The sequence below is a fragment of the Gymnogyps californianus genome, chromosome 15, assembly GCF_018139145.2.
Source record: "Gymnogyps californianus isolate 813 chromosome 15, ASM1813914v2, whole genome shotgun sequence".
In the NCBI taxonomy this organism is placed as follows: domain Eukaryota; kingdom Metazoa; phylum Chordata; class Aves; order Accipitriformes; family Cathartidae; genus Gymnogyps; species Gymnogyps californianus.
In genome coordinates this window covers 12,830,396-12,845,303 of record NC_059485.1, presented here as the reverse complement: position 1 = coordinate 12,845,303, position 14,908 = coordinate 12,830,396, and the positions used below count along the sequence as shown (strand labels likewise).

The 14,908-nt window shown below is 40.8% G+C and overlaps 1 protein-coding gene across 1 annotated transcript in view; it reads left to right on the top strand.

Moving 5' to 3' along the window:
- Positions 1 to 389: 389 nt before the first annotated feature.
- Positions 390 to 14,908, top strand: part of CIITA (class II major histocompatibility complex transactivator) — a 32,701-nt gene continuing 18,182 nt past the window's right edge. Inside the window, exons 1-4 of the mRNA XM_050906127.1 lie at positions 390 to 690; positions 9,896 to 10,039; positions 12,365 to 12,493; positions 12,929 to 12,988. Coding sequence (XP_050762084.1) covers positions 390 to 690; positions 9,896 to 10,039; positions 12,365 to 12,493; positions 12,929 to 12,988 — 634 coding nt within the window. The remainder of the gene's footprint in view (positions 691 to 9,895; positions 10,040 to 12,364; positions 12,494 to 12,928; positions 12,989 to 14,908) is intronic.

Sequence of the window (14,908 nt, the reverse complement as noted above, 5' to 3'; positions counted from 1 at the left end):
CTTGCTGAATGGGCCCACTCCCACTAATGGGCCCACACTCCACCTTGGCCAGGAGACAAAGATCCACCTATAGCAATCCTTCTTTCATGGGATAAATATTTTTTTTTATTATTTTTTCAGATGACCATGTTGCTGATTGGAAAATTGTGTTTTATGAATGTTTGGAAGAATTGTGCTGTTGTGTCATTTCATCAAGAAGTTATTTGTTGTTGGAAATGTTATTTAAAGGCTTAATCAAATGAGGAAATACCTCTGCTATTGCAGGCCAAAGTCTCTTAACTTTTTTTTTTTTCACTTCGTCTTTTTGATGCTGAGTGGATTTTTTTATTATTTTATTGAAACAGTTCACATTTTGCTCAGACCTCCTTCAAACGTCTTCAGATGCAGGTATGAATCTCTTTAAGGAGATCCTGCCTAGAGTAAGGAAAATTCTTTCAACTGCTACAGCTTCTGATGACCACGCATTGCTTAACCTCATGCTGAAAGAAGATCTGATATCCAAGGAGTACCATCAAGCCTTGCTCCACGAAAAAGACAGAGAGGACCTTGCAAGGAAGATATCTCTGACGTTTGTGGAAAAATGGGACCTGTACTTGAACACTTTGGTTCCCCTCTGTTGTTTAAACCTCCATGGCAGTAAGCCTCAAAACATGACAGATAATGAGCCAACAGGAAGCAAGTACATTTCTGGTAAATCAGCTGTTTTTTATTTTTTGCTTTGTTAAAGATTTACTTTTGTTTATTGCATTTTGAGATTGCATTGTGCGTAGTGCAAAGTACATCAGTGGAGAGCAGGTGGGGAAGAGAAGAGAGCAGAATGTAATGCAAGAGCAGCTAAAAAGAGATCCACCCATTCAGGGTAGGTACCGGATACCCATTTTCATAGCCAGGCCATAATAAAACTTGTTCTTTGCCACCTTTTGCAGAACCAGAAATGCAAAGTAGATTAAAGAGACCATGATAAGGTCAGTTTTTCTCAACTGACATACCAGCCATTGATAGTCTGAGTAGCATTTGTTCATGGCACATGCTGGCAACTCATGTAGGGAAATCTCTTGTCTTTTTCAAACATATATGGGAAGAATGCCCCTTTAATGCACTTCAAATTCCAGATGTCTATAAGCAACAAAATTGCACTGTCTACAAGAGACTGCTGCAGATTTAAGGAGAGGAAGTACTTAATGACTTAGGAGTCTGGATTCAAGAGTTTTGAGGTTTTTAGTAGGCAGCAGGAGAGAGAAAAATGCAGACACCTTATAATTCTGAGGCAGTAAACTCACTTTTTAGCCTGACCCACCAGAGGATTAATGTATATGTTGGAGAACAGGGATAGCTCTGGGACAATCCTAACATCGTCCATCCTATGTAAAACGACAGAACCTCAGCTTAAATTATAGCATTCAGAATTACTTTTACAAAACCAAGCAACTGTAAAAGGAGAGTAAAAGGATACTTTGTAGAATATTGGGGTAGTCCTGTAAAACTGATGGAAGGACCTTGGGCTGCAACGTAGTGAGGGGTATAAATTTTTTCCTCTCCTAAAATACAGTGTTGGACATCACTTCTCAAGGCATGGATGAAAGTACAAGAGGAAATGCTGGGGAAAAAAATTAAGATGGTTCATGAGAGGGCAAAATACTGACCTGGAAGATTTTTAGCTCTGTTATTACACACATTCAAATTAATGCCAGGAATTCATATTTTAAATGTAGAGTATCATAGCAAATGGCCTAGTGTCACTTATGCTGGGAGTATATATAGTCTGGTTTCTACTTTTAATTAAATCCCTGAAGTGCTTGAAAAGATATCTGCTCCTCCTCATTTTTGTAATGGTAGCACTTAAAATCTCCATTCAAAGATCTTGATCCTGTCATGCCTGGCTCTGTATCTCTGTCACAAAGCCTGCGTTTATTTGAGACATGACAGAGGGAAGCTGAAGTGCATCAGAAGAAGCATTAGTCTTCATCCATCACATGTTCATCCATTGTCACTGTTCTCTAGATTTTGTAGTAGAGATGGGCTTAAAAAAGTGGTTTCAAAGACATTAATTCACCAGGAAATGACTCAAATTGTATTAGAGACTTCAGCTTCCTTTTGAAGCAAATTCTTTTCTGACTTTCTTTTTGAAATTTGTTAATTTTTCAGCCTTATGTTCAATCATTGTTTCACTCTGAAGAAGCCTTGCAAAGAAAACTCGGGTCAGGAACAGACTGGTATCAGCAGGTTTCTCACTAACTACTTAATAGTTTTGCAACTATTTCTTCTACCACAAAACAGATATTTACAATTTCTGGACAAGAAAGTCCCAGCTTTCCCCCTCTTGCAAAGTGCACTATTGACATCCGTTTTGCAGTGCTTCCAATACTGATCAATATGTTCTGTTCCCTCCTTTTGCAGTAGGGCAGCGTATCAGCAAACATTGAAGCAAAGAAGCTGATGGTCACCTGAGAAGCTTAGGCAGTTCTCAGCTGTCTCACAGCCTCTTGTTTTCCAGTCTGCTTTTCCCTTCTGTCTCTAAGACCATCTTTATAGACTAGTCCACTAGATGAATCACTACTCTGATTTGCTCCAGCAATTTCTGCTGTTTCGAAGCAGAACTTTTTGTTGTACAGGAAGTGGACAACCAGTCTTTGCTGCAGTTACGAACTGGAATCGCAGTAAACAGCTGAACTCTTTTGTTCCCCAAACTTTCGTTCTTGAAGTATATAGATTGCCTCATGGGATTACAGCCTCAGAAGCTGGTAAAGAAATCTGCCTGCAGGGCTGGTAAAGGAGCTTATAACTTGTGGCATTGTGCTGCACATTGGAATAGGGCTAACAAATAACCCTTTTAAATTTTGTAGGGATTTCTCATGCAGTAATTTTATTATTGTCTCCTATCAAAAGAGAGCACTAAAATACAGAATCTGTATTTGTGCAGCCTTTCATTATTTTCTGCTCTGAATGCTGTTATACTGAGATGTTGCTTTTCTTCTGATGCGTGTAGAGGAATTCCAAGAACACAGCTGCCTGGCTGGTTAGAGAGCCCGAAGAGGCTAGTGCTCTGCATTGCGGGCTGGGCCCTGTAATTCTGTAAATACTAGGAACAGATCAGCCACTTCCAGGAAGGCAACAGCTTCATCTCTAGATCTCCTCTGCAAAGGGAAAAGGCTTTTACACAGGTCAGCAGCTGCTTTGCTTATAGGACCTGCTGCCTTGTGCAGAAGCCATTTGTTACTGAGCAGCTGATTAAAAACTTGCCTTACTGAAGCAGTAAGTCCTGGATGTTGTTGACTTCATCAAATCCCACTTCCTTCCTTTCCCCTTCAGACTCTGGTGGAATTTTTGTTATAAGCTATAGCCAATGGAATAATACTCCAAAAAGTATTTGCTCACTTGAGAATATATTCTCTTTCATAATTAATTTCTCATTTGTGTAAGTCTATGCATGATAAAAAATAGAAAAATAGGTAGATAAGCTTGCAGAGCCACACAGAAGCAGCTATAGGCACCATGATAGCAATGCTCACAAATGAAGTTGCTTTTCAAACGGTTGTTTGTCTTACGCCAGGTAGGTGCTGGCAGGGTAAGTGATGATCAGATGAATAAACATTCTGTCAGATGCTGCTACAAGCAAACCCTGAACACCATGTGTAAGCCAGACAAGATTTATGAGCTCCACTTCTAATTTTGGGCCAATGGCAAGAGACACTTGCACAAGATACCAAACTAATTTTGGATTGGTAGAGTCTGTGAACATGTGAAAGAAATACTTTCACTTCTGTTACACTAAATGGAGCTGCAAGGTAAGCGTGTCTGCATGCTGCTTGCTTTATTCTTACTGATAGGCTGTTTAACAGCATGACTTCGGGACAGATTTGAACTGGAATAAAAAAGGAGCGGAAGAATTCTGGGGAGCACCAGAAATTGTTACCGCCAGCTCTCATCCAATTTCGGTTTCCAACCGAATAAATCAGTCTGTTCCTAACTAGTGACAAGCGCAAGCTCTTGTTAGCGGTGACAAGTGACCAGCGAAGGTAACAGTGCTTATTATACAGGGGTTGCTAGAAGGCAAGTTCCTCTTAATTTTCCTCTTTGGAATTCCCCCTGAGCCTTTAACTTTTCTGTAGTGACTGGTCTGGCTCATTTCCTCCTTTCTGGTGTCACTTTCTATAAGCCCTGGACAGTGATAGCAGCTCTCCTTGTTTTTTGGTACTGAATCCAGAGTGAAAGAACAGGAACTGTCCAGTTTCCTAAGGTCAGTTTTTCCTCAACTCTTGAATGCAGTGCTTTTGTCATGGTAAATTCATCTTCTCTTACCTTTTGTAGATATTGGTAACTACAGTGTGTCAGTATCTGGACTTGTATGGCTTGAAATATTGGTAGGATGAAGTCTGTATGCGGGTGAAATTTTGGAGAACTTTTAGCAATTTTGTTTTGTGGCTAGCCCTGTTCCTTGCTCAAAAGGTTGCCGTAGTTTGTTTCAGACTTTGTTAAGAACGTACTTGTTTTTTGTATAAACGTTGCTCCTATAGAAAGTGAAACTGAGGATCATTGGAAGAAACTGGCTTATTCACAGATCCGGCAAGACAACCTAGAGCTTTACTTTCCCATTTAGGAGGGCTGAGATTCTGTCTTGAAGAAAGTCTCTGAGTGCAAATGTACTTTTTCTGCCAAAAAAAGCTTATAGGCAAGGTGTCTGCTGTGCTGCTTTATTTTATCTTACTGCTGGGATGGAGAGCTGGGCACAGCTGTGGCACACGAGGCGATTCTGCGTATGAAAAGGCAAATTCTGCTCTCATATCGCAACTCTGACACCTGCAGGACAGTACGTTATTAGTCTGCCTGAACTCGGCTGTCTCCAGCACAAGGCTAGTAACATTTCTTTTATCTGTTATGTTGGTCACTATACAGCTAAGTTCATTGAAAGGCAGAAGCTCCTTTTACCTGGTATTCATACTTTGTCTAGCTTCTTTAAACTCATCTCTAAGGGAGACAAAGGAGAATATGGCAGGATATAGAGCAGCTTTTATTCCAGCATCACCTCTGTTTTTCTTCCTTTTTAGACTATAAAGCCCATGGAAAGTAACACACCACTCCATCGGCAAGACAAAGACTGTTGGTAAAAGTAGTATCTTTTGTTAAATTGGGTAATCCAACAGGAAAAGTTAATCCGGCTTTCAGATGTATAAGCCTTTCATAGATCTGAAATAGAAACCAAAACCTTCAAAGCTAAATATAAATTGAGCACCATTACTTGCAGTTTATGAAAAATCAGGCCACCTCTGAAAGGAAAATCTGTTTGGTACCTGTGGAGCATAGGAATTGTTAGTGGTGGATTTGGGGAGAGGAAAGGGAGACAGGTGACTGTAGCATGGAGGGGACTTCATCCCTCCTCACTGCTGGCTTGCCCACCTCCCAGAGAACTTTGCCCCAAAACACTGCCTGCGGCAAAAGCCAGAAAACACACCCCTGCCTTCTGGTGTGTGTATTGTGCACAATGACATAACCTTTGGGGGGGCGGGGGGGGGGGTGCAGAAGGAGAGAAGACTTTCTAAAGTTGTTTAAAAAAAAAAAAAAAAAAACAAAAAACTTTAAAATTGTGGCTGATGATACTGAGCTTTTAGCTCAAAGTACCAGTCTTTCACTGGACTCCTTACTTAGAGTTTGATATAACCTAGTTTTTGTCAGCTTGCTTCACTCAGATTCGTGTGTAGCACTTAATGGGTCTGGGGTGTTGCAAGAAAATAACATTTCTTCAGCAATCTTTGTGTTTAATTTTTCAACCTCCTATCTTCACAGCAGTCCCACTCTCTTATTTTTCTGTAATCTAAGACTTGGAGCTGTAATGTTATGTCATCCTCTGGTTAAGAAATGTGTGATTTGCATGGTACTACTACTCTTTTCTATGAATTATCCTCAGCTTCCTAAACTGGTACAAAAATTAAATTGCAGGAGGGGTTTCCTCTGTTCCTGAAATGACTTTACATGTTTTCATTTTCTTATGATGTGGGAGATTATTTTATTACCTGTCAGTTCAGATGTCATCAGAGTTTTGGGAAGGAAACCCCCTAACAAATCTCCTCAGAAGCATCCACCTTATTTTTGGAGTAAATGTTACATTATTGTCTGTACAATCCTTCTCTGCTCTCTTAGATACCATTTGATTCTAGTTAGTAGCAGACCCCATTGCCTGAAGTCTTTAACATGTTGATCCTTTAAAATATAAGACATGGTTAAATCAAAGTATTGGGGCAAAATGATAAATCACAACCACCTCCCTTTATCTTTAGAGATCTAAAATGCCCCATCTAACTCTTAAGACTTGTATGTGATTTAAGTGAACACCTACTCCTTCTTTAACTGGTTTCTTTGTCCTGGTACGGTGATGTTCACTATTTCTTTTACTACTTTTCCAGCATTTTTAATTCATATGGTATCACTTGGACTCTAAAAGAGCACTGAAAAACACATTGAGAGTCTTAGAATTGAATCATATTGTTGTGCTGTATATGCAGAATACAGTGCTAAAACAAATGCATCCCAAGTAGAAACCTTGCTGTAGCAGGTATGCACTGAATCATTGCAGAGGTAATACAAAGGGAACACAGGTCTACCGAATATAGCGATGCAGCTGAAGTGTATAGGCTGCTGGAGAAAGGAGGTGTTATCTAAAGATTTAAAGAAAAAAACTCTGTCTTAACCAGTGTCCAAACGACAAAGGATTGAACTTTCTAAATGGCTTGGAAATACATTCGGAAGTACGTCCTGTCTTCCCCCCGCCCAGCACATGCACTTTGTGCACGGAGGCCAGCTGCAAAGGAGAGCACAGGCATCCCTGGGGACTTCAGTCCTTTGTCTTGCAGGTCTGTGCGGGGTCTGTCGTCCTCCCACTGAGAGCTGGCTCTAGCGTTCGCAGCCCTAACACAGAAATTATTAACACAAAATTTTTTAGTCCTCTGATGTGAAAATGTGCCAAACGCCCATTTTGGCAGCACTGTATGGGACCCCAAAGGGAATGTATTATCAGTAACCGCAGTTAAAATCATGTATGAAACAACAGAGAAAGTGCTGAGTAGTATAGAGCTTATTCATCTTTGGTCTCAGACAGGGGACTGCAGGGATGCTGTGAGAAAAAAGGGGAAGCCCTGGGAAAGGAATTGCTGTTGTAAACAAGCTTGGTAACGTCTGGTTTTGTTTTGTGCGCCTCGGTTACAACACGCAGCAAAACACTTGCTGTCCCTGAGGTGTAATTCTCCTTGCCTCTGGCGCTCTTGGTGTAGAAATTTTCGTCTTTCAAAAACTAATTTATTTTTTTCCTGCACCCTTGCACCCTGCTTTCCATGGTGGCACCATGATTTTAATGCAGCAAAGCACAGCTGCTATTAAGAATTTGTTGGTTCAGCTAGAAAAAGAAATCACAGCATTGCAAATCCTGTGTAGTCAATACAAAGACAGCTATGTATAGATTTGTGTCAAAACCAAAGTCACGAAGAAAAAGGAGGGTAAGCTGAGGGCCATTCAGATCAGTGGAACAAAAAAGACGGGTAATGAAGTTTTTCATTCTTGAAAGAGTGGCAATCTTCATTCTTCCCAAGGTAGAAGGCTATGTTTCTCTCACTCCTGTGCTCCTGGGTTATAGCACCTTTCACGTTCTAATTTTCAGCTCTCTAGCTGGACTTGGCACTGGCAAGACTTCCTCTTGGTTGCTTCCTGACTTCTTGACCATTGTAGCTGAAAACGTTTTGCATTCCTTGTGTATTTATCCACAGGGAAATGCTATTGAAAGAAAGGCTTACAATAACAAAAGCTCTTATGACTATGACTTAATTAAATCTTAGTATTTCCGGGAAGATTAAGTAGGCCTACTTAGTCTTTTTCCATAGGACTTGCCCTTTTCTTTGTCTGCTGTAATCAAGCAGTTTACTAATCACTGAACTTGGAGTGATGCATTTGTCTGTCTTGCATTCCCTTTACAGCTCCTGCCCAATTACTTCTCTGTCTCTAACCCCAAAATTATATTGACTCAGAGGTAATGCTTCAACAGCGTTATTCACAAAGTCTGGGAACCTGGCATTCTGAAAGGCCCAACTCTGTTCAGATTTTACATTAATTCAACAAAGGAAGGGGCAAAGCAAAATGTTGCAACAAACTGAAAATTTAATCTGGTATGTTTATAAACTCATTCTTGGTTCTCATGCAGGTTTGTCAACTTCTGCTTTCCATTTATAGCACGGCAAGCAATAATATCAAATTTTTGTAATCTTGGTAACGTAATGAGGCGACACAACATGAAAAAGGAGAACTACCTGAGTGTAGGTTATTCCTACTCGTGGGACCTCACTGTGTCCACCCACTCTTCTAAGTTCTGGCTCTAGATTCTGGTGTCTTCTGCAGCAGAACGCAGAGAGGTCCATTTCCAAGCTGTTCAGAGGGACAACTCCATAGAGGGGTAAGAGGAATGAAGATTAGGTTATAACAAAGCGGCATGTGGTAGTGTGTGACTAGGTCTGCTCTGCATTCTTTCATCAGAGCTGCAGTGTTAGCTGTATTTCTCTTTTTTTTATGTTGCAAGTAGACTTCATGGTACAGCAAGTTGCTCCACATTTGCACACCTCAGGAAAGTAGACATGTGCAAGCAGGGACATCAATGGCATTCTGCTAAAGGCAGAATATTTGAGAGCCGTATGATAGCTATCCTTCATTGCAAAATATGGTGCTTGATGCCAAGCTGAAACTTTTCATGGTTGTGGTGTGTGGACACCTATTTTAACAGGATATGGTCTGGAAATTTTCCTGGCTGTTCATTTCATGCTGGCATCTCAATATTATGGTGGAGTAAATTACTTGGATCACCAGCCCAGGTGGCATTCATATCACTGATCTGTAAACACTGAGGAGCCAATATTTGGTTTTGAAATAGTTTGATAAAGATGATGAATAACCAACAAGTAGTGTTATTCCACTACCTGTGGAATATCCAGGAGGAATGTTTAGGCTTATTCTAGTGCCTGCTGCAGTAACTGGAAGGAAGTAGAAGGGATTTAAAATGAGGTGGCAGAAGAGATGAACTTTATCAAGAAACGTAGCTGCAGCAGTCTAAGCAGTTCTTATATAAACATGAGTGACTGGAGCAGGGAGCACCTTAGATCAGTCAGATTTGTCTGGACACTGTACGGCAGTCTGCTTGAAAGGCTATAGGAATTCCCAATTCATGAGTAGGTATGCACATGAGTTAATAGGGGGAAAGAAAATCAATTAAAAAAATAATTGTAATAGATTCCAAAATGTCAGTGAGTTCCCTGTTACCAGAAACTAATTCCCAAGGTGACCATGCCATTCTGTACACAATCAGTTGTATGGTTTGGGAAAGAATTATATAAAATAAGTGTTCTACCTTTCACTGTTCCTTCTTGTCCTGAGGGGTTGTCTCCTAGTGCCACCTCCAGGGCTTAGGAACTGGGTGTAGCATCCCAGCCAGAAGCTGCCTCCCTGAGAAGAAATTGACTTGACAGTAAAGAATGGGATTCTTCTTCCATCCTCTTCACCGTAGTCTTCTCTTTTCCCTGATACCTGCTGGATCTGTGCTTGCGTCATTTATCTCCTGATAAAGATACAGGAGTTGCAACTTATTCAATACTTGGCACTTTTGGTCCAGGTGGTCAGACTGCAGTGTCCCACTCCCCTGATTGGAGTAAAAAATAGGTAAGTCTCATTGCAAGCTGCATCTGGATCTATAAGTTCAAGTAACTAACTCAGGGTTATAACTCAACACAAGACTTGGTAAGCAATACCAGTTCCATAGCCTTAAGATCTCAGTGTCTTGTCAGCAGATAGCCACAGTGCAGGACTTGTAGTTTTGGTTGACAAAAGGTGTGGTTTTGTCATAGCTAACTGTTTTGCAATTTGATTTCAGACAGCAAGAGACAAATCATGGATTCAGCATTTGTGTCTGAAAATGGCTATCTCGATTTGCTGCACAGTGATATCGATCCATTGCATCTATATACTCTCCTTGATCCTAAGTCATCTGGAAATGAAGAAGGTGACTTCTCTACAGGTTAGTAAAACACTAAAAAATGCTTGATTAGTTTAGTCATCATGCTATGAGTTATTACCACTCCTCTCAATTACATAGCCATCTAATGGCAGTTTATCATGGTGGCTGGACTAAACTCAATAGACACTTGGTCTTACCATATGATAACATTGTGAGTATCTGTATATAAAATAGTGACTGCTTCCAGAAACTATCATGTTTTTAAAACTCTGCATATTTACAGCTTCCTGCTCAGTGAGTCTAACAAAACATACTATACATGTCACTCATCAAGATGTGAGGCTAATGTCTTTGGTTTGGATATCATTCCTGTAAGTAGTTGTCGTGGTTTAACCCCAACTGGCAACTAAGCACCACACAGTTGCTCGCTCACTCCCCCTCGATGGGATGGGGGAGAGAATAGGAAAAGTGAGAAAACTCGTGGGTTGAGATAAAGACAGTTTAATAGGTAAAGCAAAAGCCTATTAAGTAATAGGCTGACCTAATTAATAGGTTTTGCAAGCAAAGCGAAACAAGGAATTCATTCACCACTTCCCATCGGCAGGCAGGTGTTCAGTCATCTCCAGGAAAGCAGGGCTCCATCACACCTAACGGTTACTTGGGAAGACAAAACGCCATCACTCTGAACGTCCCCCCCTTCCTCCTTCTTCCCCCAGCTTTATATGCTGAGCGTGACGTCCTATGGTCTGGAATATCCCTTTGGGCAGTTGGGGTCAGCTGTCCTGGCTGTGTCCCCTCCCAACTCCTTGTGCACCCCCAGCCTCCTCGCTGGTGGGGTGCTGTGAGGAGCAGAAAAGGCCCTTACTCTGTGTAAGTGCTGCTCAGCAATAACGAAAACATCCCTGAATTATCAACACTGTTTCCAGCACAAATCCAAAACATAGTCCCATACTAGCTACTCTGAAGAAAATTAACTCTACCCCAGCCAAAACCAGCACAGTAGTTTATTTGCAAATGTTCCTATCATAAGCTTGTCAATTGTAATTGTCAACAATTGTCGTTTCAAACCAAAAGCTTTGCAAAACAGAGACTTTTAGATGAGCTTGTGATGAAGCCAGTCTGCAAGCGAACTAGCATTTCATTTCCTTCTGAGATCTTAAGGCACCAACACAACGGACTTTCATTACCAGCTGCCATTTTACAGCTTTTGGGGGCATAGACCAATGATTTTATGATTCTGTGATAGAGGAGAAAGCAGAAGGGCCAGGGTGTAAAGATGATAGTTTCTTGCACATAAGTTCCTACAGGTAATCAGGTTAGGAGGTTGCCCAGGCTCTCAAACTTTCTGCTCCTAAATTTGTGTGGAGATTGTGGAACGTTCTGCTCTCCCTGAGTTTGCTGGCATAGAAGTATGAAAGTGTATCTTGTGCTGCTGACTGTGCTGTGGAGCAATAGCTGAGCTTATTTTAAACAAATGAGCTGGACTGTGGGTTGAGAGTGGCAATGAAAGGAGAAGAACAGATGTATGCCAGATATGAAGTCCCATAGCTCTGTGCCCAATAGGTATAAAACATTACCAAATTGGAGGATACCACCTCGCATCCTTCTTGTTTTCATGAGTGACCAGTGTCAGCAGATACATGGGCAAATCAGTGCAGAACTGAGCACTAGAATCTGGAATCATCTTTGTGATTAATTATTTCCCAGGCTGAGCTTTGCTCTCTGAACTGTTGTTAACACCTGCAGGAGTGTTTCTTCACTCCCATGGCCTCACTTGCTCAGTGACTGAAAGTAGGATGAATTAGGGATCAAGGACTGACTCTGATTTGAATACTTTTGAGCCTGAGCAATGTCTGAGATGATGTAGATAAACTGAACATTGTCAGGACATGGCGCCAGTTATTGGAAGCTGGACATCTCTGCTGTGAAGACGTTAGCATGATCCCTGGCATGTTTTTGGCCTTGGCCAACTAGCAGCTTCACAGGCAATTTGTAGCTGCAGTTCAGGGGTTAGCATGGACCCAGCATCATTCTGAACAGGGAGTTTGGATGGTACCGCCATATCCTGAAGAATAAGAAGGTTTAATAGTATAGATGAGTCTGGGCCATGCGTGTAGGCCTTAGTTCATAGAACGGATTCTGGAACTGTTTTATTTACTAGGAGAGATGAAGTCTCAGAGCTTAGCAAAAGAAAAGTGTTGATTTCTGGGTGACTATAAATTACTGAGAGTTCAGTTCTGTTCCTACTGAGCCAACATACAATGAAGAGCCAAAGCCTTATGCTGAAGTAACAAATCTGCCTTTCCTGCATGTCTTGCTATCTGGGTTTTTTACTCCTTGGTTATGGTATTCATTGAGCCAATGCGTATTCCTTTTTAATTCTAGATCCTGAAGTTGATGCCAGCAACTATGATCAGTTCAGTAATACAGATTTCCTGTGTACGATGGAAAATTGTGAAAATGGGGATGAATTATATCTCTGTTCCAACACCATAGAAGCTTATGCTAGAATAGGTATGAAAGCAATTTTTGTTTTTAAATCATTATTTTCCAATCACTTGCTATACCTATTTCTTACAAATTCTATTTTCAGTCTAAAGCAGTGGCACATACTCAAGTGGCCTGTCCCTCATGCATGGTAGGTCTAGCCAGGGTACCTAAACCTGTGCATTGTGGGGAAACAGATGAACAGTAGCTTGTGGTTGTTGGGGAAAAATCTCTCTATTAATGGCTCCTTCTGCTTAATACTTCCTGTCTCAACTTCTCCTTTCTCATGTTCTTTATTTCCTGAACAACAATTTACAAGAAAAACTTAATTTAACTCTTCAATTTCACTTATACTGCAGAATTCTGTTAATGAGGGTAAGCTTACAAGAGTTTTACTGTGAAATTTACTGTGTCATTACTGTGTTTCTTTTTTCCCCCCCCTCCCCCCCCCCTTCTTGCTAGCTGAATTAGCAGAATATGTGCTCAAAGATCAGCAGGAGAAGCAGGTGGAAGACACTTTTGGTAAGATTTATGTGGCAAAGATTAATTTCTCCATGACAGTGTTCTGGCTAACACCTGCACTGCACTTCATCCCCACAATTTGAACACTAGTAAGGTTTCTATACATCTGGTATCCTCTTCTTTCCCCCTGGGAACTGTGTCCCAGGATTTTCTTGGCAAACTTTGAAGATTTTCTGTATTTTTGCAGGCCTTTCTCAAAGTTGGCAGTCTTATCTCTGACCAAGTTGCTGATCACGTCACCATGGCCCTAGTGTATGCACAGCTTAACTGTCTAGTGTAGTATATGCCTTCAATTAGCATCAGACTTATTCTGAGCACAACACAGATGATACACGTAAGTTCATTAAACGTGACCCACCCAGAGGACTTAGCATGTGTATAAATGCAGTTCATGCACACTTATTTCTGTCCAAGATGCACAGAGCTGCCTGAGGAAGCGTGTCAAATTTTACTCCTCTCCTGCTGATCAGTGCAGCAATGGTATAATATACATGTAGTAAATTATTCCTTCGTTCAGTGCTTGACCAGAGATAATTGCTTGGCTTTTATTACAAAATCATTGTTTTGGTAGTGGCACAAATGCAGCTGTTTACTACTTCAGAATATATATCTTAATATGTGGCTGTTCGGAAATCCATAGAATCAGAAAGATTCACAGAATATCTACATATCCTGTTTTATGTTTGAGCAAAGTAATTTTGTATAACTTACCAAAGGTCAATCCTTCCCTAGGACAATTCTGGCTACAGGAAGCTCACATGACTTTTTAAATGCTTTTTACTGCTCCCTGGTGTGTTTAGAATTTGGGGGGTTTTGCACCTAATGGCAAAATTTATATTGGTTTTAGAGGAAATGAGATACAGTATTAGTACTTAAGTATTTGCCAGTAGAAGAATGGTATGGATAACTTCACAGTTCTTACAACACAAAATATAAAATCTGTTTAGAACCCTTCACTCTGTCTCTTAAAGGATCTAATCCTTTTCGTACTGTCATGGCTTAACCCCAGCCGGCAACTAAGCACCACACAGCCGCTCGCTCACTCCCCCCACTCAGTGGGATGGGGGAGAGAATTGAAAAAAAAATAAACTCGTGGGTTGAGATAAGAACAGTTTAATAGGACAGAAAGGAAGAAAAATAATAATAATGATAATAATAAAATGACAATAATAATATTAAAAGAATTAGACTATACAAAACAAGTGATGCACAATGCAATTGCTCACCACTCGCCGACCGATGCCCAGTTAGTTCTGGAGCAGTGATCCGCCCCTCCCAGCCAGCTCCGCCCAGTTTATATACTGGGCATGACATCATATGGTATGGAATATCCCTTTGGCCGGTTTGGGTCAGCTGCCCTGGCTGTGTCCCCTCCCAGCTTCTTGTGCCCCTCCAGCCTTCTCGCTGGCTGGGCATGAGAAGCTGAAAAGTCCTTGACTTAGTATAAACACTACTTAGCAACAACTAAAACATCAGTGTGTTATCAACATTATTCTCCTACTAAATCCAAAACACAGCACTGTACCAGCTACTAGGAAGAAAATTAACTCTATCCCAGCCGAAACCAGGACACATACATAAAATTAGTAACTTTACTAGTACTGAGATCACACTGTGATACAGCTGTGATGTTTTATCCTTTGCTCATCATTAGAGCATTGAGAAGTATTTATGTTTTATTAGCCACTGAATTTATCGCAGTAGATTAATATTTTGCAGTTCAGAAACTAACACAGGGTGACAGAATCTGCATTCATAGCTTTGTGGGCTTTCTAAATCATATCAATTTGGATATGTGTTTTATCGCGTGATTTGTTTTTTATCTTTTATTTGGAGCATATTTCATCTTTGCTGCCTGTTGATCTGTTTTGCTTGCTTTTACCTCTTTCTATAGTTCTTCTAGGAGAACAAAGGTTGACA